General features: G+C 37.7%; 1 protein-coding gene across 11 annotated transcripts in view; it reads left to right on the forward strand.

The window, feature by feature from the left end:
* The window catches only part of ITSN2 (intersectin 2), a 171205-nt gene that overhangs the window by 62284 nt on the left and 81344 nt on the right, over nucleotides 1-27577 (forward strand). For 7 of the 11 annotated variants that reach the window (XM_035273051.3, XM_078349823.1, XM_035273049.3 and 4 more), the window contains 9 exons: nucleotides 3957-4020; nucleotides 5401-5538; nucleotides 6246-6331; nucleotides 7343-7605; nucleotides 8675-8824; nucleotides 10759-10899; nucleotides 12448-12535; nucleotides 20124-20263; nucleotides 21580-21660. In XM_035273051.3, the coding sequence (XP_035128942.1) occupies nucleotides 3957-4020; nucleotides 5401-5538; nucleotides 6246-6331; nucleotides 7343-7605; nucleotides 8675-8824; nucleotides 10759-10899; nucleotides 12448-12535; nucleotides 20124-20263; nucleotides 21580-21660 (1151 nt within the window). The remainder of the gene's footprint in view (nucleotides 1-3956; nucleotides 4021-5400; nucleotides 5539-6245; nucleotides 6332-7342; nucleotides 7606-8674; nucleotides 8825-10758; nucleotides 10900-12447; nucleotides 12536-20123; nucleotides 20264-21579; nucleotides 21661-27577) is intronic. The other 4 variants (XM_078349820.1, XM_035273054.3, XM_078349824.1 and 1 more) reach the window with 1 other exon arrangement.

Raw genomic sequence — 27577 nt, forward strand, 5'->3', positions numbered from 1 at the left:
GTGGTTACCTCTTGTGGACGCATGGGGATAAAGTTAAGGAACACAGATCGATTCAAGGCATTTAGTAGTAATCTAGTTCTTAAGATGGGTGGTAGGTTCATGGGTGACTTATACTTCTTAGCTTTATATACGCTTTGTATTTTTACATGTATTTCATGTTACATAACTAAGATTTTCTGTAATTTTATCAAATTACATGAAACAAAGTGCTTTCTTTGACACTTTTTTTTACATTTTAATGTCCCTAAAATTAGAATGTGTGCTACAATTAGTGATGTCTTAGCACTGTGTCATAGTTTTATTAGCTTCTTTTACATAAAATGATAATATGTCTTATAGCCAGTGGAATCTTACATTCTGTGAAATATGGTATTGAACTATACTAGAGATTAATGTAAAGTCATAATTGCTATTCTTTGAAAAAATGAACTTCTTTGTACCCTACATTTTGCATTTTAAAAGTTTCTTTTGGCCAGGCGCAGTGGCTCACACCTGTAATCCCGGCGTTTTGGGAGGCTGAGGCAGGCAGATCATGAGGTCAGGAGATCGAGACCATCCTGGCCAACATGGTGAAACCCCATCTCTGCTAAAAGTACAAAAATTAGCTGGGCTTGGTGGCGCATGCCTGTAATTCCCAGCTACTTGGGAGGCTGAGGCAGGAGAATTACTTAAACACAGGAGGTGGACGTTATAGTTAGCCAAGATCGCATAACTGCACTCCAGCCTGGTAACAGAGCTAGACTCTGTCTCAGAAAAAAGTTTCTTTTTGCTAAGCACAGTGACATGTACCTGTAGTCCCAGCTACTTGGGAGGCTGTGGCAGGAGGATTGCTTGAGCCCAGGAGTCCAGCCTGGGCAACACAGTGAGACCCACATCTGCATAATAAAAAGAAGTTACTTGTTTTCAACTGAACCAAAGTTGATGAAAAAGACATGTACCAAAACATTCATATCCTAAATGTTCATCAACAGGTGAATAGATAAATGATGGTATATTTACATAATGGAATACTTTAAAGAATAAAACCAAATGAACTGATCGTACATGCAACAACATAAGTGAATTTCACAGATATTGTATTGAATGAAAGCAGCCCCAAAGGATCATACTATTTAACCTATTTATATGAAACTGAAGAACAGGAAACTTAATTGATGATAGAAATCAGAATTATGTGGTTACTGTATGGGGAAGGGGCCATGTGCAAACCTTCTCAGGAGCTGGAAACATTCTGCATCTTGATATGGATGTTGAGTGTATGTGTGTATACCTATTTAAAAATTCGTTAGGCAGGCCAGGTACAGTAGCTCACACCTGTAATTCCAACACTTTGGGAGGTGGAGGTGGGCGGATCATGTGAAGTCAGGAGTTTTGAGACCAACCTGGTCACCATGGTGAAACCCTGTCTCTACTAAAAATAAAAAAAATTAGCCAGGCATGGTGGTGGTCACCAGTAAACCCAGCTACTTGGGAGGCTGAGGAGAATTGTTTGAGCCCGAGAGGCAGAGGTTGCAGTGAGTTGAGATCATACCACTGCATTCCAGCCTGGGTGACAGAGCAAGACTCGGTCTCAAAAAAAAAAAAAAAAAAAAATTTATTAGGCAGCACACTCAAGATTAGTACACTTTGTATAACTACTGTAAATGTAACAGTATAAACGGGTGATTTTGCATTGGGATATGATGGACAGTGAATGGGGAGCCAACTGTAGGGAAATGATCCCTAATGTAACTTAATCAGTATATGCCACATTGTACAAATGTTGTGTATTGTGTTTATAGAGAATGTCATCATTATTCTGAGACCTACAAGGGTAATGCTATATATCTGCAGGTAAATACAAGGTTTTCTATAAAAAGAATAGTTTCTGCCGGTGTCCTGAAGCTGAGCATGAGCCCCAGAAATCTGAGGATGGGGCTAACCTGGACTTACATGTTTATTTTGTTCAATGAATTTAGCAGTTAGTGGTCTGTTTTTGTTTGTTTGTTTGTTTGTTTTGAGACAGAGTCTTGCTCTGTCACCCAGGCTGGAGTGCAGTGGCACGATCTTGGCTCACTGCAGCCTCTGCCTCCTGGGTTCCAGTAATTCGGCTGCTTCAGACTCCTGTGTAGCTGGGATTACAGGTACACACCACCACGCCTGGTTAATTTTTGAATTTTTTTTAGTAGAGACGGGGTTTCACCATGTTGGCCAGGCCAGTCTCGAATTCCTGACCTCAGACGATCTGCCCACCTCGGTCTCTCAAAGTGCCGAAATTACAGGTGTGAGCCACTGTGCCTTGCCGGTGGTATGTTTTTTTCTTTTTTCCTCCTCTTCCCACTACACAGTTTTTTTTTTTTTTGAGACAGAGTTTCACTCCGTCTCCAGGTGCCAGACTGAAGTGCAGTGGTGTGATCTTGGCTCACTGCAACATCCACCTCCTGGGTTCAAGCAATTCTCCTGCCTCAGCCTCCCGATTAGCTGGGACTACAGTCATGTGCCACCATACCCAGCTAATTTTTGTATTATAGTAGAGACGGGGTTTCACTATGTTGGCCAGGATGTTCTCGATCTCTTGACCTTGTGATCCGGCCACCTCAGCCTCCCAAAGTGCTGGGATTACAGGTGTGAGCCACCGCACCCAGCCCCCAAACATAGTTTTAAAAAATTTATTTAGATTAAATTATTGATTTAACTGTTTCCTGAATCACATCCTTTCTGAGCACTCTCTTAGGCACAGGAATAGAGAGAGGAGGAAAACATGATTCATACCTTTGAAGAGCCCATAGTATATGGCTCATGTAATCAAGATGTTTGGTTGCTTGTTTAAAAGTGCTGTGATTAATATAGATGAGAAAGTGACTAACTCCAAGGATATAAGAGCGAATGTTTCACAGAAGAGAACACATTTCAGCCAGATCTTAGAGGGTAGACTATAAAGTAAAGAATGGAGGGTCTGGTATTCTAAGCAGAGGATATAGGATATCCAGAGGTTTCGCAGACTAAGAGTGTACATGTTCAAATGAGCTTTCCTTAGTGAGAAAGGTACTCTGCTGGCTCTCGATGGCCCTTTGTATTACTCAGACTTTGCCTCACACAGATAAAGCACTCCACAAGTATGATTTTTAACCATTTACATTCCTTCCCCTTCTTTTTCCTGTTTGCTCTATCGCCTGATGCTAAGGGATCTTAGCATCTAAGGGAAATAGTCTTCTACCTCTCTTATTTAGAAGAATCTTCCTTTTAACACAAAGACCTCCTCAAACCAAAATCTGAGGATTAATTAGTAGGGCGGGGCTGCGTGTTCTAGTATTTTTATGTGATTTCTATTAAATGGCCAGATTAAAAGAATAGAATGGAAATGTTTTAAAAGTTATATAATATAAACATTCAGCTGTGTATTAACAATACATGGTTGCTTTGATTATCAGCGCCTATGTTGAAAGCCTAGTGGGACAATAAATCTAGCTGCATTTGGCTGGCTTTTGTTGTAGTTGGAGCTGTTACTGAGGAAACGTTGTTAGATGTAATCTCTTGTATGAGAGTTGTTTTGGACAGGCCTTGACTCTAGCTGAACCCAGAACAGCACCTTACTCCTCTGGTACTCACGACTCAGTCACTTAGGAGTGGGAAGTGCTGCACCTGCTGGGAGTACAAGAGGGCCAGATCTTGGCCTCTGATACTCTGTGTGCCTGATGTCTTGTTCTTTCACATCGGCCACCTGTGTGTATTATTATCTTGCCAAAAAGACATGGGAGAGCACTTGATTTCACTAATTCTAGATTTAAAATTCCTTGGGGTAGTGACTGTTTGATTACTACTGAATGCTTAGTACCTAGCACATGATGAAAACATTTTGATGTTAAAAATTCCCAGGATACCCTGGTAGCATTGTTATTATACAGATACAGCTATTTCAGTTTGCATAATTTTGAAAAGGCTAAATAATTATTTTATGGTTTTTCCCACTTAATCAGGTTTTCAAGCTAGAAATGCTCTTCTTCAGTCAAATCTTTCTCAGACTCAGCTAGCTACTATTTGGTAAGTTTGTCCCTTAATTACATTTAATTAATTTAACTATGCTTTAATTAAATTCTGTCTCCCCTTTTATAAGAAAGATACATTTCATTTCTGTGAAAGTGTGTGACTCAAAGACGCTCCCTAAAAGCAGTCATTTGAAAGTTAATATTAAGCTTGGACGCAAATGCAGTTGTGCAAGATGTTATTGTACACTTAAGCTACATCAAATTTATAAAAAATATTTTCTTCAACAATAATCTTGGTATGCTATAACTTTTAACTTTGTAAACCTTGTAATTCAAAAAAAAATTTTGAGTCTTGTAATAACACTTAGCTTAAAACACAAATTCATTGTACAGAAAGATACTCTATTCTTTAAGCTCTTTTATTTTTAAAATTTATTTATTTTTACTTTTTAAACTTTTTGTTAAAAACTGAGACACAAACACACCCATTAGATTAGGCCTACACAGGGTCAAGATCATCAGTATCACTATCTTCTACCTCTACATCTCGTCTCACTGGAAGGTGTTCCAGGGTAAGAACACGCATGGAGCCATTGTTTCCTATGATAACAATACCTTCTTCTGGAATTTCTCCTGACAGACCTGCCTGAGGCTGCCTTATAGTTAACTTTTTTCTCCTAAGTAGAAGGAGTATACTCTAAAGTAACAATAACAAGTATAGTATAGTAAATAATTCAGTAACATATTAATAGATTTATTGTTGTATTGTTTATTGTTATTGAGTGTTATGTACTGTACATAATTGTACATCGTGTGCTTTTCTACAGCTGGCAGTGTAGTATGTTTGTTCACACTAGCATCACCGCAAATACATAGGTAATGCATTGCATTATGCCAGCTACAGTGTCCTTAGGTGACAGGAATTTTTCAGCTCCATTATAATCTTGTGGGACCACCATTATAAATGCAGTCCATTGTTGACTGATACATCATTATGCAGTTCATGACTATATTTTACAAGAAAAAGCTACTATTTTCTTTTATGTAATCCCTTCTATGGAGAATCAGAGAATATCTCATTTTTAGTATGTAGGTAATTGTGATTTGGTAGGTGAATTAACTGTGGAGTAAGATACTTTCTCAGAAGGGGTAGTTAGTTCCCTTTCTTTTCAAAGTTTCTGCCTTCTCTGTTATATCATGAAAATTAAGGGTAAAAATTAACTCAATGTTGAATGTACATAATTACATATGTACATATTTACTATGTACATTTAATAGTGAGTTACGTAAATGTACATATTTACATTTCGCTAAAATGAGTGTACCCAGCAGTTTTACTATCATTATTTTAACAATAAAAAATTGAACTTTTGAGGCAATATTTCACTCCAAATAGACTTTATTTCTAAGTTGTGAATTTTAACATTTACTTTAGGACTCTAGCTGACATTGATGGTGATGGACAGCTAAAAGCAGAAGAGTTTATCCTTGCAATGCACCTCACTGATATGGCCAAAGCTGGACAGCCATTACCACTGACTTTACCTCCTGAGCTTGTCCCTCCGTCTTTCAGGCAAGTGTTCCTGGAGGTGGGGAGCTATAGTTTTGATAACTTGGCAGATGTGATTTAGAAGAGAGTTAAATATTTGCACTTCCATTGATTTTAGTATTTAAAGGAGTACATATTAGAAGTAGGTGTGGGCCAGGCATGGCAGCTTACACCTGTAATCATAACTCTTTGGGAGGCTGAGGTGGGAGGATCACATGAGGCCAGGAGTTCAGGACCATCCTGGACAACATAGTGAGACCCTGTCTCAACAAAAATAAAAATAACTAGCCAGATGTGGTGGTGTGTGCCTGTAGTCCTAGCTACTTGGGAAGCTGGGACAGGAGGATCAGTAGACCACAGGAGTTTGAGGCTGCAATGAGTTGTGATTATGCCACAGTACTCTTATCCTGGGGAGCAGAGCAAGATTCTGCTTCAAAAAAAAAAAAGTGGGGGTGTGTTTTCATCATGTTATGCGTAAGGAAGCTATTGACCAAAGAGATAAAGAAAAACTTGCCCAAGAACAAAAATTAGCTGAACCATGATTTGAATCCAGATTTCTCTGTGTTGACCATCCATATCCTGCTGTATGTTGTAACAGCATACCAAACTGTTTTAAATATCTTTAAACTGTATTTTCAGTATCAAATTGCTTTAATCACTGGTAGTCTATATAATCTAGTCTGAAAATGTCCAGACTACATAATGCCAACTTTGTTGTTTGATTTTTTTAGAGGAGGAAAGCAAATTGATTCCATTAATGGAACTCTGCCTTCATATCAGAAAATGCAAGAAGAGGAACCTCAGAAGAAATTACCAGGTGTCATTGAGTGTCAAAGTTGTATATTTATACTGAGTTTGTTAAAATTCTACCTCTAAATGTAACTGAATATTTAGAATTTTTATGTTTTTAATATTTTATGTGCTATATGAGAAAAAACTATTTGATAGATGGGATGGATTTTGATATCGATAAAATTAAGATGGTCAAAATGAGAAGAGTTTGAAGGAAGAAGAGACAATATATGTATTTGACAGGGTTGTAGACATCTGAGTTAAAGTATTTCCCCTACTGTAGGCTGAGTTATTAGTGCAAACTTTGTAATGAAATCTTTACCTTTAAAAAAGTTTTAAGTATTGGTTGAAAGAATACATTTGTAGCTGTTCTAATATATTAGAAAGTTAATGACATCAAGCCAAATGTATAACCACACAGCTTTGATTGTCCTTGAAGAAAACTGAAGAAAAAAGTTGAAAAAGTTTTTTCTTTTTCTTTTTCTTCTTTTTTGAGATAGAGTTTCGCTGTCGTTACCTAGGCTGGAGTGCAATGGCATGATCTCTGCTCACTACAACCTCTCCCTGCCGGGTTCAAGTGACTCTCTTATCTCAGCCTCCTGAGTAGCTGGAATTACTGGTGCCCACCACTACGCCCGGCTAATTTTTGATATTTTTAGCAGAGATGGGGTTTCACCATGTTGGCCAGGCTTGTCTCGAGCTCCTGACCTTGTGATCTGCCCGCCTCGGCCTCTCCAAGTGCTGGGATTACAGGTGTGAGCCACTGCTCCTGGCCGAAAAAGTATTTTTATTGGCAAATTTACAAAAATTATTTCTCTTGAATGGATTCAAATCTAAAAATTTGTTTTTCTAAAAATGAATATCGTTGAAGAAAGTAGATATTTCCCATTTATTATTTGAGTTAAAATTATCCTTAGGAGAAGTGTTCAAATACTAATAGCACTCAAAGTATCAGAAGGCATGAGTCTGTTGAAACTAGAGTACAGGTTCTGTAGGCTCTTAATATGTGTGGATGCTGATGGCGTACCTTGTTCAGTTACTTTTGAGGACAAACGGAAAGCCAACTATGAGCGAGGGAACATGGAGCTGGAGAAGCGACGCCAAGCTTTGATGGAGCAGCAGCAGAGGGAGGCAGAACGTAAAGCCCAGAAAGAAAAGGAAGAGTGGGAACGGAAACAGAGAGAATTACAAGAACAAGAATGGAAGAAACAACTTGAATTAGAAAAACGCTTAGAGAAGCAGCGGGAATTGGAGAGACAACGAGAGGAAGAAAGGAGAAAAGAGATAGAAAGACGAGAGGTTATTTTTAAGTTTTTTTTACTTCTTAAGAAAATCATTACATTTAATCAGTGACTGTATTTCATTTGATAAAAAAATGTTTTTGAATTTTTTTTTACCTTTTTCTCTGCATCATTTCATTCTTATCCTATACAAATCTGATTCTTCCTTCCCTTGAGGAGGGAGAGAGGGTTCTTGCATATAAGGAGATTTTAGAACTGGTATGTGGTAGAGAAAGCATCCTCTGCAGATGAGCTCTCAATCAAAGGAGGACTGACTGCAGAGCTAAGTTGAGTGAGGAGCTAAGGTTAGTTAGCCAGCTGAGCAAGTCATTAGATGAAAGCAAGTTTAGGATCCAGATTGAGTCCAAGGAATTGGCAAGACAGAAAGATGAGAGCGGGGTGTTGAAAGTCTCTCTAGAGTGGAATCAAGAGGATGGGCTTGCACAGGTCTTTGGGATAGTGTTACTGGAGAAGAAGGGTCCCTAGGAGGACTGGCTGTGTTTTAAAGGGCCAGGGATGGAGCACAGTAAGTTATTGTGCATTGAAATAATGTAAATAGATTTTTTCCCCCAGATACCAGAATAGAGGGGTAATATTCCTGTTAATATTTATATTTATGAAGTCATCCTTTAAATTATTAAGAAAAAAATGGCTCTAACAAAAGGATGGTCTTCCAACCTGGGTAACATGGAGAAGTCCCATCTCTACAAAAAAATACAAAAATTAGCCAGGTGTGGTGGCTTGTGCCTATAATCTCAACTACTTGAGGGGGCTGAGGTGGGAGAATCGCTTGAGCCCAGGTGGCGGAGGTTGCGGTGAGCCAAGATGGTGCCACTGCACTACAGTCTGGGTGACAGAGTGAGACGCTGTCTGGAAAAAAAAAAAAGGGATGATCAGAAAAATCCAATAGATGAAGCCACATTTTTGAAAGTCTTTAGGCCCATTAATAAAACTAGATTTGCCTAGCTACCCTTAGGCACTATAGCCACTAAGTGCTAATCTCTGCCTAACTTTTATTTTTGTCTTCACAGTTTTTGAATCATGCAAAATTTTTAGTTTAAAAGTTAACTTTGACTCCTTTTGTTCAGGCAGCAAAACAGGAACTTGAACGACAGCGTCGCTTAGAATGGGAGAGAATTCGACGACAGGAGCTTCTCAATCAAAAGAATAGAGAACAAGAAGAAATTGTCAGGTTAAACTCTAAAAAGAAGAGTCTTCATCTTGAGTTGGAAGCACTGGTATGGCTAAAGTTTTAAGTGAAATTTCTCTGAATGATGCTAGAGCTACCTGTTGAAAAATGTAACTATGGGCTGGGTGTGGTGGCTCACACCTGTAATCCTAGCACTTTGGGAGGCCAAGGCAGGCAGATCAGCTGAGGTCAGGAGTTTGAAATCAGCCTGGCCAACATGGTGAAACCCTGCCTCTACTAAAAAAAAATGCAAAAAAATTATCCAGCCAAGGTGGGTGGTGGCAGGTACCTGTAATCCTAGCTGCTTAGGAGGCTGAGGCAGGAGAATCACTTGAACCCAGGAGGTGAGGTTGCAGTGAGCCAAGATCACGCCACTGCACTCCAGCCTGAGTGACAGAGGAGATTCCATCGCAAAAAAAAAAAGAGAAAAATGTAATTGTGTTTTAAAATCTCTCATGAATTAGTTATGTCTTAATGTCATGAAATAGTCACATTTTCATATAAAAAGCCTATACAATATAGTTTACTGAATAAAGGATAATGACTTAAAATGCTGAGAATTATGTTGTAGCATCAGTTCAGATGTTGATGAACTGTGTACCCCTGAGCAAGACATTTCTGTTCTCTGTGCCTCACTTTTCCCTTGTATGAAATAAAGAGTTGTGTTAGTTCAGTGATTTTCAGTTTTCAGATTGGTCTCTGGAAGATGGTCTGAGGCAAGAGAGGGAAAGCTCGGGCAGTAGAGCAGTGATCTCTCCCCAACTCTTGCTACACTTCACAACAGAGAAGCTTGACATTTATGGGCTTTATTTTTCTTGGGGTTTCACTCAAGATTTGCTTGGGAAAAAAAGGATTCTACTATTAAAAAGACAGCTGACTTAACACTGCTGACCTAAATGATCTCTTACAATTCTAGTTCTGCAGGATTATAGTTCTTAGCTAGTACTGGACACTAAGCAGTTTTTACACATCAGATATTAGAGGGTCAAGCTGTTGAAAGACTTTGTTTGAAATACATGTTGAGAAGATATAAGAGATCTGGCACTATTCTGCCACAACCCTAGAATCCCATGAGCCTAACCTGATCATATACTAGGGTTTTGCAAAAATGCTGCCTAGTCATGTAGTTGAGCCAGATTTAGATCTTGTGTGATTATAGTCTAACATTTTATTTGGGATGACTTACTTTAAAAATGTGTTTAAGACCTTAGACTGAGTGCATTTATCTCTGGTGCCTTTTGTGTTCATATTCCCACCTCTTATAAGGATACCAGTTAGATTGGATTAGGGTCCACCCATATGACTTTGTTTAACGTTTATCATCTCTTCAAAGATCCTGTCTCCAAATATCATCATATTCTGAGGCACTGGGGCTTGGGACTTTAATGTATGAATTTTGTGGGACACAGTTTAGCCCATAACCCCCCATGTCACCCTTCTTCTTAGGTCCCATTGAGAATCTCTGCTTTTTGGTTTGATTTCTTTGCAGAGGAAGAGGAAAAAAGGATAATATTAGTATAGAACAGAACTGTTTCCAAAACGTTCCTCCTGGGCACTGTTTAATTACAGGAAATTAGATGGCAATATTTAGGGTAGAAATAGAAGCTCAGAGAAGGTAATACTAGGTATCACATGCAAATATTTATTCCTCCTCATTATTCTTTGAGAGTGTCTCTGATATTAATGTTAATTAATACTGTCTAATTAATGCTGAATTCAGAAAAAAATTCAGTGTGGTATGTTTCTGCTTTCCCATACTAACATATGGGCTCTTGCACTCTGAGAATGATGTGTTTCCTGCTAATAACTTGAGTTAACAGACACAACTCTGAAACACATTCCACCTGGTTTTAGGCATTTATTTCAGGCTAAATATGAATGGTAACTAAGATTTTTAAATTTAGCTAAAAATATTATTCTCCTTATAGAAACATTTCCTATTAGCATTTTATGTTACTGTGTATTTATAATATCTTCCTATAGAATGGCAAACATCAGCAGATCTCAGGCAGACTTCAGGATGTCCGACTCAAAAAGCAAACTCAAAAGACTGAGCTGGAAGTTCTGGATAAGCAGTGTGACCTGGAAATTACGGAAATCAAGCAACTTCTACAGGAACTTCAGGTAAGTCCTTTGCTGCTAAATTCTTCTTAAACATATACAATTAACAGGTCTTCTAATAGAGTTTCATTTTGGGGGTCGGGAACCATTGAGTCTGTGATAGACTTGTGATCTAAATACACACAATCGTGTATCAACATCAGGAAGTCCATAGACCTGCTAAAACTCTGCTAGACATCCGGTAAAGTTTTGCTTAATATATATATGTAAGTAGACATTTATTACTTGATGAGTTTTAACTCTTTAACAGTGTTTATGCGTTTCTTAGTTCATACTTCTGCTGTAACAAAAGACCTTAGACTGAGTAATTTACAAACATAAATTTATTACTCATAGTTCTAGAGACTGAGAAGTCCAAGATCAAAGTGCTAGCAGATTCAATGTCTGATGAGGGCTTGCTGTCTCCTTTAAAACTAGTACCTTCTTGCTGCATCTTTACATGCAGAAAGGGTAAGGCAGTCCCTTCAACTTCTTTTCTAAGGACAGTCTTCCCATTCATGAGTGTGGAGCCTCCTAAAGCCCCTCTTCTGAATACTGTTGCACTGGGAGTTAGGTTCCAACATATGAATGTTGGAGAGACACCAACATTCAGACCATAACATACATTAAAATAAGGTTATTGTTACTTCTTTTAGGAAATTTTGACTTAAAGTTACTCTTTTTTAAATTATGATGAGAACTTGAATATGTCCCTTGGGGTCCTGGTAATTCTCTACTTGTACAGTAGGATCTGCTTCAATAATTATTATTTGCAGAATGGGGCTGGGGAAGCATTCTGCATCTCTAGAGTTCTCTTACCCAATTTTTCTTACTGCATCGACTGGCAATTAATCAGTCATTTTGCGTTGTTACAGCAAAGATAAACAAAAGCCAAAAACATTTTCTATTAGATTCAAACTTGCTTTTCTAGTTTTTAGTCCCCCTTTTTTTTTTCTCTGTCCCCCAGTCTGGAGTGCAGTGGCATGATCTTAGTTCATTGCAACTTCTGCCTCCCAGGCTCAAGTAATTCTCCTGCTTTACTCTCCTGAGTAGCTGGGATTACAGGCACCCACCACCACACCTCGCTAATTTTTTGTATTTTTAGTCACCGTGTTGACAGCGGGTCTTGAACTTCTGACCTCAAGTGATCCACCCACCTCGGCCTCCCAAAGTGCTGAGATTACAGGCATGAGCCACTGCACCCAGCTTTTAGTCCCTCTTTGATATACACATATTTATCCTGGAGTGTCATGGCATGCTTACACACACCACCTAGTGCAGGTCTGCTGTCATTCATCAGTAAGCTGAAAATTGTAAGCTGCTAGACACACTCCATTTACAAAGGCCTTCTTCACTGCCTTTTAATTTCAGCCAGTCACTCAAAATTGATTTTGGCTCAGATATTCCTTTTTAAAATCATGCATAATTCCATCCAAGTTGATTCTAAGTTGTAAGCAGTTTATAGCTATGTATTATTTCTATAATAAGTTTCAAAGATGAGTAAAAGTTTTCAAAAAAAATTCTTGGACAATATTATAACATTTTAATCAGATACTGTTTTTTTTTTATAAGGAATATCAGAATAAGCTTATCTATCTGGTACCTGAGAAGCAATTATTAAATGAAAGAATTAAAAACATGCAGTTCAGTAACACACCTGGTAAGTCTCTAAGGTTTGTCTGATTACTTTTATTCTTTTCTGAATGACTGTAACAGTCACATTGTTACATTGTTAAAGTTAAAAAAAAAGTATTCTGTTATAAATAACACCTTTTGCCTGTAAGTTTAAAATTTCAAAATAATGTGAAAAATATTATCCCATATGTTAGAGCATTGTTTTTTTTTTTTTTGTTTGTTTTTTTGAGATGGAGTTTGCTCTTGTTGCCCAGGCTGGAATGCAATGGTGTGATCTTGGCTCACCACAACCTTGGCCTTCCAGGTTCAAGCGATTCTCCTGCCTCAGCCTCCAGAGCAGATGGGATTACAGGGATGTGCCACCATGCTCAGCTAATTTTGAATTTTTAGTAGAGATGGGGTTACTCCGTATTGGTACTCCCAACCTCAGGTGATCCACCCGCCGCAGCCTCCCAAAGTGCTGGGATTACAGGCGTGAGCCCCCATGCCTGACCATCCGGTCATTAGAGCATTTTTAGGGATAAAAAGTAGGTAAAAATAAAATAATGATTGTGGTATGACTTCATATCTTGATAATATTTTTATTTATGTAACTGAAATATCAATCAAATAAAATGTTAAACTATAAGGTCTAAATTTGGCTCTAACACAGGACTACATGTATATTTTGAAAAGTCCTGCACTGATTTTAAAGAAAAATCAGGAGGAGGCTTTATACTCTGGGGCTGCACCTGGGATTCTAGGGTGTTAGCATGCAGCAGTCATAGGCTTTAACAGGATGATGTGCCCTACCCAGACCTTTACATTCTCTAACTCTGTGCTTCATACAAAGAATTTTACCATCTTGGCCCTCTGACACCTGTGGAGCAAAACATTCCAAGATAATTTATGGGATTGTAACTTTCTTTTTTTTTTTTTTGCTCAGGTCTCAAAGAGAAAAAAATTCTGTATATTGGACATTATGCCAATAAAAGCATAGCAGAAACAAGGTTTATTTATAGAAAAGTAAATCTGCAGATGTATTACAACTGCCTAAAGTATCCTGAATTTCACTCATTGAGTTTGTCATGTCAGTTATTCCATTGTAGGTCTCTTTATTATACTTTTGGCTGTTTAGGAGGTTCAATAAATAGTATCCCCTTCTTTGCCCAAGTTCTGAACAAATTAATAAATAAGGCAAAGGAGCAAGACAAATGGGAGACCAAATCACTGCCTCATTATTGAGGAAGCTGATTTTAGACAGCATGGTTTAGCTGTGGGTGGTATAGTTGCACATATAAAATATAAAACACTGGATGCATGACCAAAGTAGAATGGAGGTTTCCTGTGGGCAGTTTAGTCTCTAGAGCACAAGGGCTAGGAGGAGTTTAGGTTGTATATTCCTATGTCCTTATCTTGAGCTCACCAGTTAGTGAAAGGAAGGAAAGAAGCTGGGATTGTTGGGCTAGTGCAGGGCCCTTCACGTGGAGGAAATACCAGAAATAAAGTTCATTCTTGTGAACTATGTTTATTGTGTCTCCTCCCTTCCACTGATGTGGTCTATCCATGTCTCTGCTCAGACAGTGTTCCTTATACTTGATTCTTTTCTGTTCAAAGTATATTAGCCCCGACCTCATGCCCACACAGGCATTCCAGAGGCAGGCTGAGCCAACCCACCTGATCTGTGCAGTGGCAGAAATATATCTTTAGTATTGTCATCATTGTTGTCATTACTCCTATTTGGATTGTGAATAAAACATAGAAAATGTCTTATTGAGGACCTGATGGGACTGTTCTTTCTCTGTGGCATGTAATCCAGTTCAGCTTTTATTTATTTAGCCATAGTTCAATTCAAAATAGAAAGCTTTTATGTGGGATTTGAAAAGTACCTTGTCTCCTTTAGATTCCTCTCACCATAACAATTGCCATTTAAGATTACCAATCATGTGCCCAGTACTGTGCAAGTCAGTTTTGATACATTCTTTCCTTTAATCTTTACAATAACCCTGTGGTGCAGTTATTATTCCCATTGTGCAGCTCAGGAAAACTGAGGTTCAGAGATTAAGTAGTTACCCAGGATGGTATAGTCGTAGTACTCAAATTTATATCTGACTGTAAAGCCCACTGTACTACCGTGTTGTCTCTTTGTCTTATCTTCCAATTACCCAACATAGTGCTTATGTATATATCATCAAATTTGGTATTAAAACAATGCATTATTAGTGATATACACGGTTTTGAATAAAGAAGAAATATGCAGCTATAACACTTTGCTGATAGACATGAAAGATTCCTGAGTAGGCTGGGCACAGTGGCTCTTACCTGTAATTCCAGGACTTTAGGATGCTGAGGTGGGCAGATCACTTGAAGTCAGGAGTTTGAGACCAGCTTGGCTAACATGGTGAAACCCCATCACTGCTACAAATACAAAGTAGCTGTGGTCCCAGCTACTGGGGAGGTTAAAGGCATGAGAATCACTTGAACATGGGAGGCAGAGGTTGCAGTCAGCTGAGATGGTGCCACTGCACTTCAGCCTGGGCAATAGAGTGAGACTGTCTCAAAAAAAAAAAAAGATTCCTGAATAACTAGAGACATTTATGTTCCTAAATGAACTAGCTTAATATTATACTTTACTATATACATCAGTACTGTATCAATTCTCTTCTAATTCATATATTCAGTTCTTTTTGGTTTTTTTTTAAAAATGAAGCCCTGCAAGATAACTGACAAAATAAATTGTACAAGATTAGGCAAAACTTAGAAAAACTTTGGTAGAGGGAAGGAGACTAATGCTATCAGATATCAAAACATAAGATATGAAAGAGTGCCTAAAATAGTATGTTATTGATCAGAAATAGAAAAATAGAACAATGGAATTGAATAGAGTCTAGAAAATAACCCATGCATATATGGCAACTTAGGATAAAATCAAGTTGGCCCTTAACATCAGTGGGGAAAGGATGGGCTTTCAGTAAGTGATCTGGGGGACAGTTGATTATCTGAAAGAGTTGCAGGGGAGCTTTTCACCACTCTCTGTGTACAGAACTAAATTCTGGGTAAATTAGGAGGCTAAACATAAAAACAACTTAAGAAAAAATATTTTAAAACAGGAAAATATTTTTGTAATCTTGGTATGAGGAAAGTCTCTTTAAACAATATATAAAATCATGAAGAAAAATATTTACAGATTTGATGTTTTAAAAATGAAAATGCCATAATGAAAGATAGCATAAACACTAAAAAATTTGAGATACATGTAATATGAGAATTTAGAACTTCAGGCGGGGCGCAGTGGCTCACGCCTGTAATCCCAGCACTTTAAGAGGCCAAGAAGGGAGGATCACAAGGTAAAGAGATTGAGACCATCCTGGCCAACATGGTGAAACCCGTCTCTACTAAAAATAGAAAAATTAGCTGGGAGTGGTGGCATGCACCTGTAGTCTTAGCTGCTCGGGTGTCAGGAGCTTGAACTCCTGCCTTGAACCCAAGAGGCAGAGATTGCAGTGAGCTGAGATCATGTCACTGTACTTCAGCCTGAAGACAGAGCAAGACTCCATCTCAAAAAAAAAAAAAAAAGTAAGAATTTAGAGCTTCTACAAATCAAAAAATTAAGGCAGCCAAATGGAAAAATAAAGGTAAAGGGTAAGACTTGACAATTCAAGACTATGGCCAGACACATAAATAGATGTTTCTTTGACTTCACTCGTTATCAAGAAAATAAAAATTAAAATAATAATTAGGTTTCTTTTTTGCCAGTTAGCGAAAATGAAAAGGGATTGATAATATCCAGTATAGATGAGGGTTTACAGAAACAGGTACTGTTGGTTTCATAAGTTGGTGCAGCTTTTTGGAGTAGTAGTTTGGCAATTTCTGTCAAAATTTAAAGTGCATTAACAGAATTAAAGATAAAAATCTAAGAACCACACGATCATCTCAATAAATAACAGAATGAGTATTTGACCAAGTTTAACATCCTTTCATGATAAAAACTCTCAAAAAATAGGTATAGAAGGAAATTTCTTCAACATAATAAAGGCAGTCTATGAAAAGCTCACAGCTATCATAATCAATGGGAAACTGAAGGCTTTTCATCTAACACAGGGTGTCCAATCTTTTGGCTTCCCTGGGTCACATTGGAAGAAGAGCTGGCTTGGGCCGCACATAAAATTCACTAACACTGATGATAGCTGATGAGGGCTAAAAAACAAACAAACAACAACAAAAAAAACCCTCTCCTAATGTTTTTAAAAAGCTTATGAATTTGTGTTGGGCTACATTGAAAGCCATCCTGGACTGCATGAGCCCATGGCCTGCAGGTTGAATAAGCTTTTATCTAAGATGTGGTATGAGGTAGGGATATGCTCTTTCACCACTTCTGTTCAACATAATACTGGAAGTACTAGCAAGACTACTCAGACAAGAAAAAGAAATAAAAGACATTCAAATTGTAAAAGAAGTAGTAAAATTATCCCTGTTTGCAGATAACAGGATCCTACATGTTGAAAACCCTAAAGACTCCACAGTGAAACTTAGAACTAATAAACAAATTGAGTAAAGTTTTTGAGTAAAGGATACAAAATCGATATACAAAAATCAGTTGCATTCTTTTACACCAGTGACAGTCTATTCAAAAAAGAAATCAAAAATACAATATCACTCATGACAGCATCAAAAATAATTACTTAGGAATAAATTTGACCAAGGTGGGGAAAGATCTATAACTGAAAACTATAAAACATTGATGGGAGAAATTGAAAAAGACGTAAATTAATGGAAAGATAATCCATGTTCATATATTGGAAGAATTAGTATTTTAAAAATATCTGTACTGCCCAAAGCAATATACAGATTCAACACAATCCCTATCAAAATTCCAATAGCATTTTCACAGAAGTAGAAAAAGCAATTCTAAAATGTATATGGAATTACACAAGACTCCAAATAGGTAATGCAGGCTTGAGAAAGAAAAACCAAGTTGGATGCATCACACTGCCTGTTTGCAAATATTATAAAGCTCTAGTAATCAGAACAGTATGTTACTGGCATAAAAACAGACATAGGGACAACACGGATAAACCTGCAGGATGTTACGTTAAGTGAAATAAAGCCAGGCATAGAAAGACAAATACAGTATGATTTCATTTATTTGTAGAGTGTATATATTCATAAAAGTAGAGAGTAGAAGGTGGCTACCAGAGCTGGTGGGGGAGAAAGGGATTGCTGAGGCGTTGCTCAAAGGATACAGCATTTCAGTTAGATAGGAGGAGTAAGTTCAAGAGATCTCTTCGGCAACCTGGTGACTGTAGTTAATAACAGTGCATTGTATTCTTGAAAGTTGCTAAGAATAGATTTTTAAGTGTTCTCACCACAAAAATGGCAAGTATGAGGAAATGCATATGTTAATTAGCTTTTACAATGTATACATGTTTCAAAACAACATGTATGCTATATATACAGTATTTTTGTCGATTCTAAAAGACATATAGACTTATGGAATAGAATAGAGAGCCCAGATAACATAATGCATATATGAAATGTATACATTTCACAATGTATACATATTTCAAAACAACATGCTTATAATATATATACAATTTTTATTAATCAATTTAAGACATATAGACTTATGAAATAGAATAGAGCGCCTAGAAATAAATCCAAGTATATATGGTAAACTAATTTTTGGCAAGGGCACCAAGAAGACACAATGGGGAAAGGATAGCCTCTTCAATAAATGATATTGGGGAAACTGGATATCCACCTGCAAAAGAATGAAATTGAACTCTTATACCATACTCAAAAATCAACTCAGAACTCCTAGAAGAAAACATAGACAGAAGCTCCTTGACATTGGCCTTGGCAATGATTTTTATTGGATATTACACCAAAACTCAGGAAACAAAAATAAACAGGTGGGACTACATCAAACTAAAAAGCTTCTGCACAGTAAAGGAAACAATCAACAAGATGAAAAGGCAGTCTATGGAATGGGAGAAAATATTTGTGAGCCATATATCTGATAAGTGGTTAATATCCAAAATATAAGGAATATATATAACTCAATACCGAAAAACAACCCAGTTTCAAAATGGGCAAAGGACCTGAGTAGACATTTCTCTAAAGAAGACATAAAAATGTTAAATAAGTATTTTAAAAGGTACTCAACATTATTAATCATCAGGGAAATGCAAGTCTAAACCACATTGAAATATTATGTTACCTCACACCTGTTAGGATGGCTGTTATAAAAAAGATCAGAGATAGTGAGTGGTAGTGAGGATGTGGGGACAAGGGAGCCTGTGTACACTGTTGGAGGAATGTAAATTGTTATAGCTGTTATGGAAAACAGTATGAAGGTTTCTAAAAAAAATTAAGATAGAACTCTTGTATGATCCAGCAATCTCACTTCTGGATATATATTCAAAGGAAACAAAATTATTAACTCAAAGAGATATTTGCACTCCCTTATGCTAAATGCAGTAAGTCAGTTACAGAAAGACAAATATTACATGACCTCAACATATAAAATCTAAAAAAGTTGAACTCCTATGCAGAAACTGAGAATAGGAGAGTGGTTACCAGTGGTCATGGGGAGGGAAAAATGGGTAGATGTTGGTCAGTGGGTACAGACCAACATCTACCCATGCCAGTCAGAAAGGTAGTAATATAAATTATGCAGTAGCCAGAATGTAGACTACCATGGAGCAGTTTAAAAGAATGAACTAGATTTATTTGTCCTGATTGATACCTTATTAAATTAAAAAAAGTTGCACAGCAATGTAGACAATATGATTCTATTAAAACCCATGGTGAGCGCTTGCAGGATGGAAAAAAAAAAAAGAAAACCCATGGAAATAGAAGTTGAATACGTATGCATCTAAATGAAAATGCCTGAAAGTGGGATGAACTTGCAGTTGAGATGGAGGCCTTTTAATTTTTTCTCTATATGTTTCATTTTATTTAAATTTTATACTTTTAAAAATATTATAAAGTTAAACATAGACATTTAAACAGATAATATTGCTATTTTAATTTATTGTAATGTATTCTGCATTATATATTTCCATCTGGTTTCTCTGTCCCTACATGAATATGTAAAAAAAGATAATATAAAATGAAACCTTCTGTTCTTACCTCCTAAAATAATGTTACTAAATAATCCAGTTAGTAATATTTATTGAATCTTTGCTGTGAATATTTTCCTGTTCTTAGGAGCACTAAGAATAAATGGAACGCTACTTTATAACTTCTATTAATTATTAACTGTGGACTAGAGTGTACAATGGCTTTATATTCATCACCTCATTTAATGTGGTATGATGCTCATTGTATAGATGAAAAGCCTGAGGATTCGATTGGTGAAGCATCTTTCCTAAAGTGGAATTTTACTTCAGGTCCTAGTCCTTTTGAATGCAGAACCAAGGCTTATGACTATTTCCTCTGACACTCTTTCCAGCATATAATCTGGGAAGTGGAAATAATAACTGAATGTTTTATCTTCTACTGGTCTACATTATCTGTATACATCCTTTGTATTGATCTAGTTGCACCAATTTGACCAAACAGTAAATGGCATGCTGGTAATGGCATGTGAACTTCTACGAAATGTAAACTGTCTGATATTTGTTTTTCAGATTCAGGGATCAGTTTACTTCATAAAAAATCATTAGAAAAGGAAGAATTATGCCAAAGACTTAAAGAACAATTAGATGCTCTTGAGAAAGAAACTGCATCTAAGCTATCAGAAATGGATTCTTTTAACAATCAACTAAAGGTATTTATTTTTGATACTATTTATTTTTAGGTACTGCCTTCTTACCTTCATTATTTTGATTTAAAAAATAAATAGCTAAAGCTATTATTATATGTATTACATTTTAATAATTTATTTTATAATTTCAACTATATCAGAATTTTTATCACACTTTATCACAGTTTCCAGTTTTTGACAACCATGTGCTGTTTGTATTGGCATCTATACATTTCCAGAACAATTGCCTTTGTCAGTACTACAGAACTGATTTCAGCCAACATGATCCTAGGCAATTTCCAAAAATGGGAAATATGGAAAATAGTTCAGGTGGTAGATGCTCTTTTAACACACTTTTTTTTTTTGTTACAGTGTAATTTAATTAACCTTTGTTAAATAATGCAATAATCAGTGAAATCTAGAACAGAATCTGGCACTATAAACTTTACATGAAAAGCAAGTTCATGATTCATTGTTTGCTGCAGTGGCAAAGCAGATGTCTAAAACATAGCCTGTCTGCTTATTATTCACCCCAGTATTCATTGTATACTGAAGCCATGCCTATGAAAGAAACTAAAATCCAGACTAATGGCATAGAATGTAAATTTGGGTATAGTCTCAGTTTTTCCTTTGCTAACAATATAAAGTTTCCAGAGCATAAAGTATTTTCTGTAAGAAATAAAGCTTTTCATAAAGCTTTTTTGTAAGAAAGTTGTCTCTTTATATGGCTTTTATCATGCTGACTTATTTAGAATAACATTAACACTAAATGTAGAGTAAACAGCATGCCAAAGAGAGGACAACATGGTGGCTTCAGGTAAGGAAGGGGAATTTGAGGTGAACATTGTTAATAATACACTTTACACAAGCATGTATTCAGTAGAAAAAACTTGATAGAAAACCAAAAATTTGTCATAGCTGGTTAGACAAGCCAGCCAACTTATCTTCTCTATATTATTTCTTTAAAACAAAAAATTTGTACATAGCTGGGTGCAGTGGCTCACACCTGTAATCCCAGCACTTTGGGAGGCCAGGCAGGCAGATCACAAGGTCAAGAGATCAAGACCATCCTGACCAACATGGTGAAACCCTGTCTCCACTAAAAATATAAAAATTAGCTGAGCGTGGTGGCATGTGCCGGTAGTCCCAGCTACTCGCGAGACTGAGACAGGAGAATCGCTTGAACCCAGGAGGTGGAGGTTGCCGTGAGCCAAGATTGCGCCACTACACTCCAGCCTGGCAACAGAGCGAGACTCTGTCTCAAAAAAAAAAGGAAAAGAAAAAGAAAGAAAAAAATCTGTACATAGTTTAATTGGCTTTTTATCTGCCTTATCTTACAGTGTGGGAATATGGATGACTCTGTTCTTCAGTGCCTTTTGTCTCTGCTAAGCTGTCTCAACAACCTCTTCCTCTTACTTAAGGTTATTTTCTAATATCTAGCTTCTTTTCTTTGAGTTACTTCATTGTTTTTTTTTAAAACTATACTATTCTTTGCCTTTATCTGAGTATCTTTGTTTGAAATAACATATACAATGTAAACCTTTTTCTTTCTGCTTGCTTGAATATCCTTCTGCTATCTAACTGCCTGAGTCTAATGCCAGAAATTAGTAAGGTTGCCCACAGTAACCTTTCTCAAAAGAGGCCCAAGATACTTAAAAATATAGCCTAGTTCCTTTGCAACATCCCTGTGAGTGAGTTGACTGATGAGATGATTACTAAGTTAATTCAAAGAAAAATGTGAAATTAAATAACTTACCCATATACTGAAAATCATTGTTTAAAATAAAAATAATTTCTGAAATCTAGGGCAAGTTTATGTCATATATATACCAAGCTGCTTCCTAATAGTGTTATAAAGAAAATTTTAAAAAACTAATAATTCAGGGCCAACTTTAGTCAGGCCTAGTTACCAGGCTCATGTTTAAACATGCTTGCACATCAGATAAAATGTTTAAATTATTTATATTAATAACTAGTTTCCTTTGCCATGTATAACATACAGAGTATTTACAATAGTCAATACATTTGTATTTTAATAGAGCTTAAAGAAATGTGCTTTATATTTACTGCTTGCTGACCATAGTAGATTTTGACTACACATTCTACTCAGTACTAAAATGGTTGGTGGCAATAGGGCAGTTACCTATATACATATATATTCCACAGTGAAGACAGAAACATGATAAGTGGAGCTCATTTGTTACCCAAGCAAAGGTAGGGCAAATGGGAAAGATGGTAGCAGCAGAGGAGCCATATTTTAGCCTTTATGGTTACGGCCTGAATGACCAGATTATATGATTTTGGGAACTTTTGCTATGGATTGCATAGAAACTAAACTTAATTTTCTTCATCTGTAAAGTGAAGTTTAATGATGATCTGTGGACTGTTCTCATTTATATGGTCTGATTCTTTCAGTTAGCATTTGATTCTCCACAGACCAGCACTTGTCCCTTGTTTTACTTTCTTCCTTCTGCTTCCTGCCTTCCAGACTTAACACTGCTTATTGATACTTTCATCAGAGCAATTTAGGAAACTAAAGGGATAGGAAATCTATATGGTCAGAGCAGTCAGGAGACTGTTGTCACCGAAAGCAAGAAAAGAGGTCTTCTGTGGTCACTGGAAAATGATACAGAGTTAGTTAGTTAACATAGTACTGAAAATATCAGTCAGGCACGGTGACTCATGCCTGTAATCCCAGCACTTTGGGAGGCGAGGTGGGTGGATCACTTGAGGTCAGGAGTTTGAGACCAGGCTGACCAACATGGTGAAACCCTGTCGCTACTAAAAGTACCAAAAATTAGCTGAGTGTAGTGGTGGGTGCCTGTAATCCCAGCTACTCAGGAGGCTGAGACAGGAGAATTGCTTGAACTCGGGAGGTGGAGGTTGCAGTGAGCTGAGATCTAGCCATTGCGCTCTGGCCTGGTGAACAAGAACGAAACTCTGTCTTAAAACAAAGAAAGAAACATATCCATTAAATTTGTCAGCAAGGAGACTTTTGAAGACCTTGCTAAAAGTGCCATTTCACCTGAGTGATAAGCAGAAGCTGGATTGCAGTGGATCAGGAATGAGTGGGAGTTAAGAAAGGATTAAGTGAGTAGCAACAACTCTTAAAATGAAAAGAGCATGAGGATCAAAGGAAAACTTTTTTTTTTTTTTTTTTTATTTAAGAAAGACTTGAAGGAAATAGTAAAGAGAAAAGAAAGGAAGGGGCAGGGGGAAAAAGAGAGAGCTTGAGTTTGAATCTATAACATGGTGGTAATTGATGAAGCAAAGTCCCTGAAGAAGCAGATTAAGACAGAATGGAGAGCACAGATAAAAGGATTAGATAAAAAGAATACTTTCAGTGTAACATATGGGGAAAAGATGGATATGAATGCAGTTAAATTTGTTGATAGAGAGTAGAAAGTTGACAGTGAAATGGGAAAGGTTCCCTTGTCCTCATCGCAGGGCATGTGATGGGGGTGTGGCTCACTTCTTCAATGCCCCGAGGCTCAAACTTCTAGGGGAGCATACAGACGGGCAGGCTGTGGCACTCTGACCCCACAGCAGTGTCTGAGGGTGAATGAATGTTTACAGCTGAAGCCCCAGTGGGTGTGTGTTACAGGGTGTTCTTTTAGTTTGCCATCTATAGGTGGTTTGTGTTACTCAGCTCAATTAGACCCCCTTCCTTATCATAAGGACAGAGGAATTTCTGTATTCTGGGGTTTCTTGGCTTGGTATACTGGAAGAATCGGATCACACATGGGCTTGGAGAATGACTGCAAGGTTTTATTGAGTAGAAGTAACTCTCAGCAGATGGAGGAGCCAGAGGGAGATGGTTTTATCCTGGAGTCCGGCCACAACCTGACACTTCTCTTGACTCTCTGGCCAAACTCTACTCGTCGATGGCCTGCTTGCCTGCCGGCGCCTGTTGGCATGCTCTCCCACCAGCATGCTCTTGATGACCAGCTGCTTGTGTCTTCCGCCGATGTGTTCCTCATGACGTCCAGCAGCTTGTGTCTCTACCTTGCTAGGGTCTCGGGTTTTTATAGGCTCAGGATGGGGGTGTGGCAGGCCGGGGTGGTTTTGGAAGATGCAGCAATTAGGTGTGAAGGCAGGAGTGCCTGTTCTAACCTAGGTGCATGGGTACAGGCCTGAGGGTGAGGCCCTAGCCAGGGACCCACCCTTCTCTACCCAGTACATCCTGACCCCCTCCCGTATTGACAGCTTTAAGACTTATAATCAGACTAAGTTGGACCATAAGAAAGAATCTTCCCGGGTAGTGGAGGACATAACATAACTCATCCTAGGCCAGAAGAAGAGAGGTGGAGATGCAGGAAGTTTTAATGATTTTTTTTTTTTTTTTGAGACGGAAAGATGAGAGAGCTGCAGTCTGACGACTTAATGAGGCAAGGTTTATAACTGGTAGTGAGGAGAATGAATGGAAGATTAGGAAGTCTCACGAGAGAAATAGGCAGGAAATAGACATCTCAGTGTAAGCATGCAAGTTAATAGAGGAAACCCTAAGTGTGCTGAGCAATGTTGAATGCCTATTTGAAGTTGGAGGTGATGTATTTAAATTGAAAGCAGTATGCCTGAGTGTATGATTTTTTTCTTCACCAGTATTTAGTTGTTTAGGTGTAAGCATAGAGAAAGCTGATGAAATAGGTTCATGGGTTCATACAGGTTTGGAGTTTTAATAGACATGCTCTCAGAGAGAGGGACAAAAGAGTTACAGATCTTGACAAAAGCATTATGAGAACTCTGAAATATGAACTAAACATGAAGGATGTGAAGAGAGGTAGGGATGTTAATAAAGAAAGAGAATGATTGGAGTCAACAGAATGGTCTCAGTGAGGTTGAAAACCTATTGATGGCTGGGTACCATGGCCGACACTTGTAATCCCTGCACTTTGGGAGGCTGAAGTGGGTCGATTACCTGAGGTCAGGAGTTTGAGACCAGCCTGGCCAATATGATGAAACCCCATCTCTACTAAAAATACAAAAATTAGATGTAATCCCAGCTACTCAGGAGGCTGAGTCAAGAGAGTCGCTTGAACCGGGGACGGAGAGGTTGCAGTGAGCCAAGATCATGCCATTGCACTCCAGCCTGGGCAACAAGAGCAAAACTCCATCTCAAGCAAAACAAGACAAAACAAAAACTGTATTGATATAGATGTACCAGGTATAAAAAAAAGTTCAGAGGGTAAGAACTTATGATTAAAGAATAGGATATTTGGTCACTGGTAGTTCTGTTTTTGATTATAGTAAGACTCAGGGTGTAATAATAGAAATGATGGATTAAGTAGAGTTAAAAAAGTCATTGGTGAAGAGATCAGCCTCAGAGTTGAGGTTCTGATTAGATCATCTATATGGATGTCAAAAACTTAGAGAATAGTGAGGTGAGTGAATGACTAGGTAATTAATAAGATGACAATAAAAAGGAAGGAGAGAATGATATTGCTGGATGGTAGGAGCCCCAGAAAAGCATGGAGTTGGTAAAAGTGAGGGGGAAATAACCAACTGGAAGTGGCAGTGAAGAACGAAGAAAATACTGTAGTTATCCTCTGACCCTGATGTAAATGGAGTATATGATAATAAACTGAGAGAGGACTAGTAGAAAAAGTAGTATCCTGAGGGATCAGCCAAGAAGGCGAAGAGGTAAGAGAATTTTCTTACAGCGAAGATTTGTAGCTATGTGAGAGTTTCCTGATCACATAGAGGAAGTTCCAGGCGAGTGGAGAGTTTTGAGGAGAGAATGAATAGGGGATTGGGTCAGATTAAGGGATAAGTAGCACTGTAGAGATAAGAATTCAAGGGATAAGGAATGAGAAGAAAGGCTAGGTCTTTTCAGTAGATGAGATGGAACTGGTCCTGATGGTCTTAGAGGAGGACAGACACTTACTTCTAATGCTGTGGTCATTTGTGACAGTAGGGCACCTGGGGTGATCGCTCCTGTAAGCTGCTTGTAGTGACAATGAAAGTAAAATATTTAAAATTACTTATCTTAGAATGTTATGTTTTACTGGAACCTGCAATATGCATGTACAGAATCAATAATAATTTTTACTTTTTTGGTGAAATTACACCAAGACAAAAAAGCCAGTGGATTCAAAAGTGAGACATTTGACAGGCCATTAAGAAAATTCACACATCTGGTCAGGTGCAGTGGCTCACACCTATAATCCCAGCGCTTTGGGAGGCCAAGATGGGTGGATCACATGAGGTTAGGAGTTCGAGACCAGTCTGGCCAACATAGTGAAACCTCGTCTCTACTAAAAATACAAAAAATTAGCCAGGCATGATGATGGGTACCTGTAATGCCAGCTACTTGGGAGGCTGAGGCAGGAGAATAGCTTGAATCTGGGAGGCAAAGGTTGCAGTGAGCCAAGATTGTACCACTGCACTCCAGCATGGGTGACAAAGCGAGACTTCGTCTCAAAAAAAAAAAAAAAAAAAAAAAAAAAATTCACACATTTTTAGCAGTGAAGTGCAATGAAAAATGTACTGGCTTAAGAATCTAAAAAAGTGAGGTCTAGTCTTGTGCGTGCCACTTGCCCGTTGTGTGACTGTTTGTCATTTACCCTCCAAACTTTGTTTTCTTCCTTTACAAAACAAGCTGACATAACTGCCTGTCTTCTTTGCCCAGAGTCTTATGATTAAATGAGATGGCATATAGATGGAAATGCTTTGTAAACTCTTAGATGTTATACAAATGTTTTTGTTATTCTTCTTAAGAAAAGGGTTGTTAGAATCTCCAAAATATCTTTAGTGTGTTGTAAAGTCACCACTGTTGACTTGAGATAATGATTGGGGAAATGCTTGTCCATAGTGGGAAAGCAGAATCTGTTAATGGTAGAATTGTGATTTCCTTCAGGGAGTTAGGCCTTAACCCTATGCTTCCTAGGATCTGGGGTAACCTACATTAGTAATACTCCTCCAGGTGGCAGGGTGAGGTTTTGATTTATTCAGAGGACAATAAGGCTACTAAATTGGGGAGAAGGAACCACTAGTGTTTTGGATTATAAATAAAAACTTGAATGGGCAATGTATTAGATGTTAGAGAAAACATTTCCCAAATCTATAGTATTATAAAGATTCAGGAAGTATTTCTTTCCTTCTTTCAGAGAATTTCAGGTCTACCTTTTTCTGCAAGGTAGGCTATAATAATATAAGGTGTGGCCTTAAGAGCTCCTTGGAGGGATGGGATATAAATATGGGTATCTAAAACAGAGCCTCTTAACCATTTTTATGCCATGGACTTGTCAACAATTTGATGAAGTCTCTGGACCTGTTCTCAAAATAATATTTAAAATTCATAAAATGAAATGTATAGGATTATTTTTAAAATCAATTGAG

Source organism: Callithrix jacchus, chromosome 14 (genome assembly GCF_049354715.1).
Source record: "Callithrix jacchus isolate 240 chromosome 14, calJac240_pri, whole genome shotgun sequence".
NCBI classification, from domain to species: domain Eukaryota; kingdom Metazoa; phylum Chordata; class Mammalia; order Primates; family Cebidae; genus Callithrix; species Callithrix jacchus.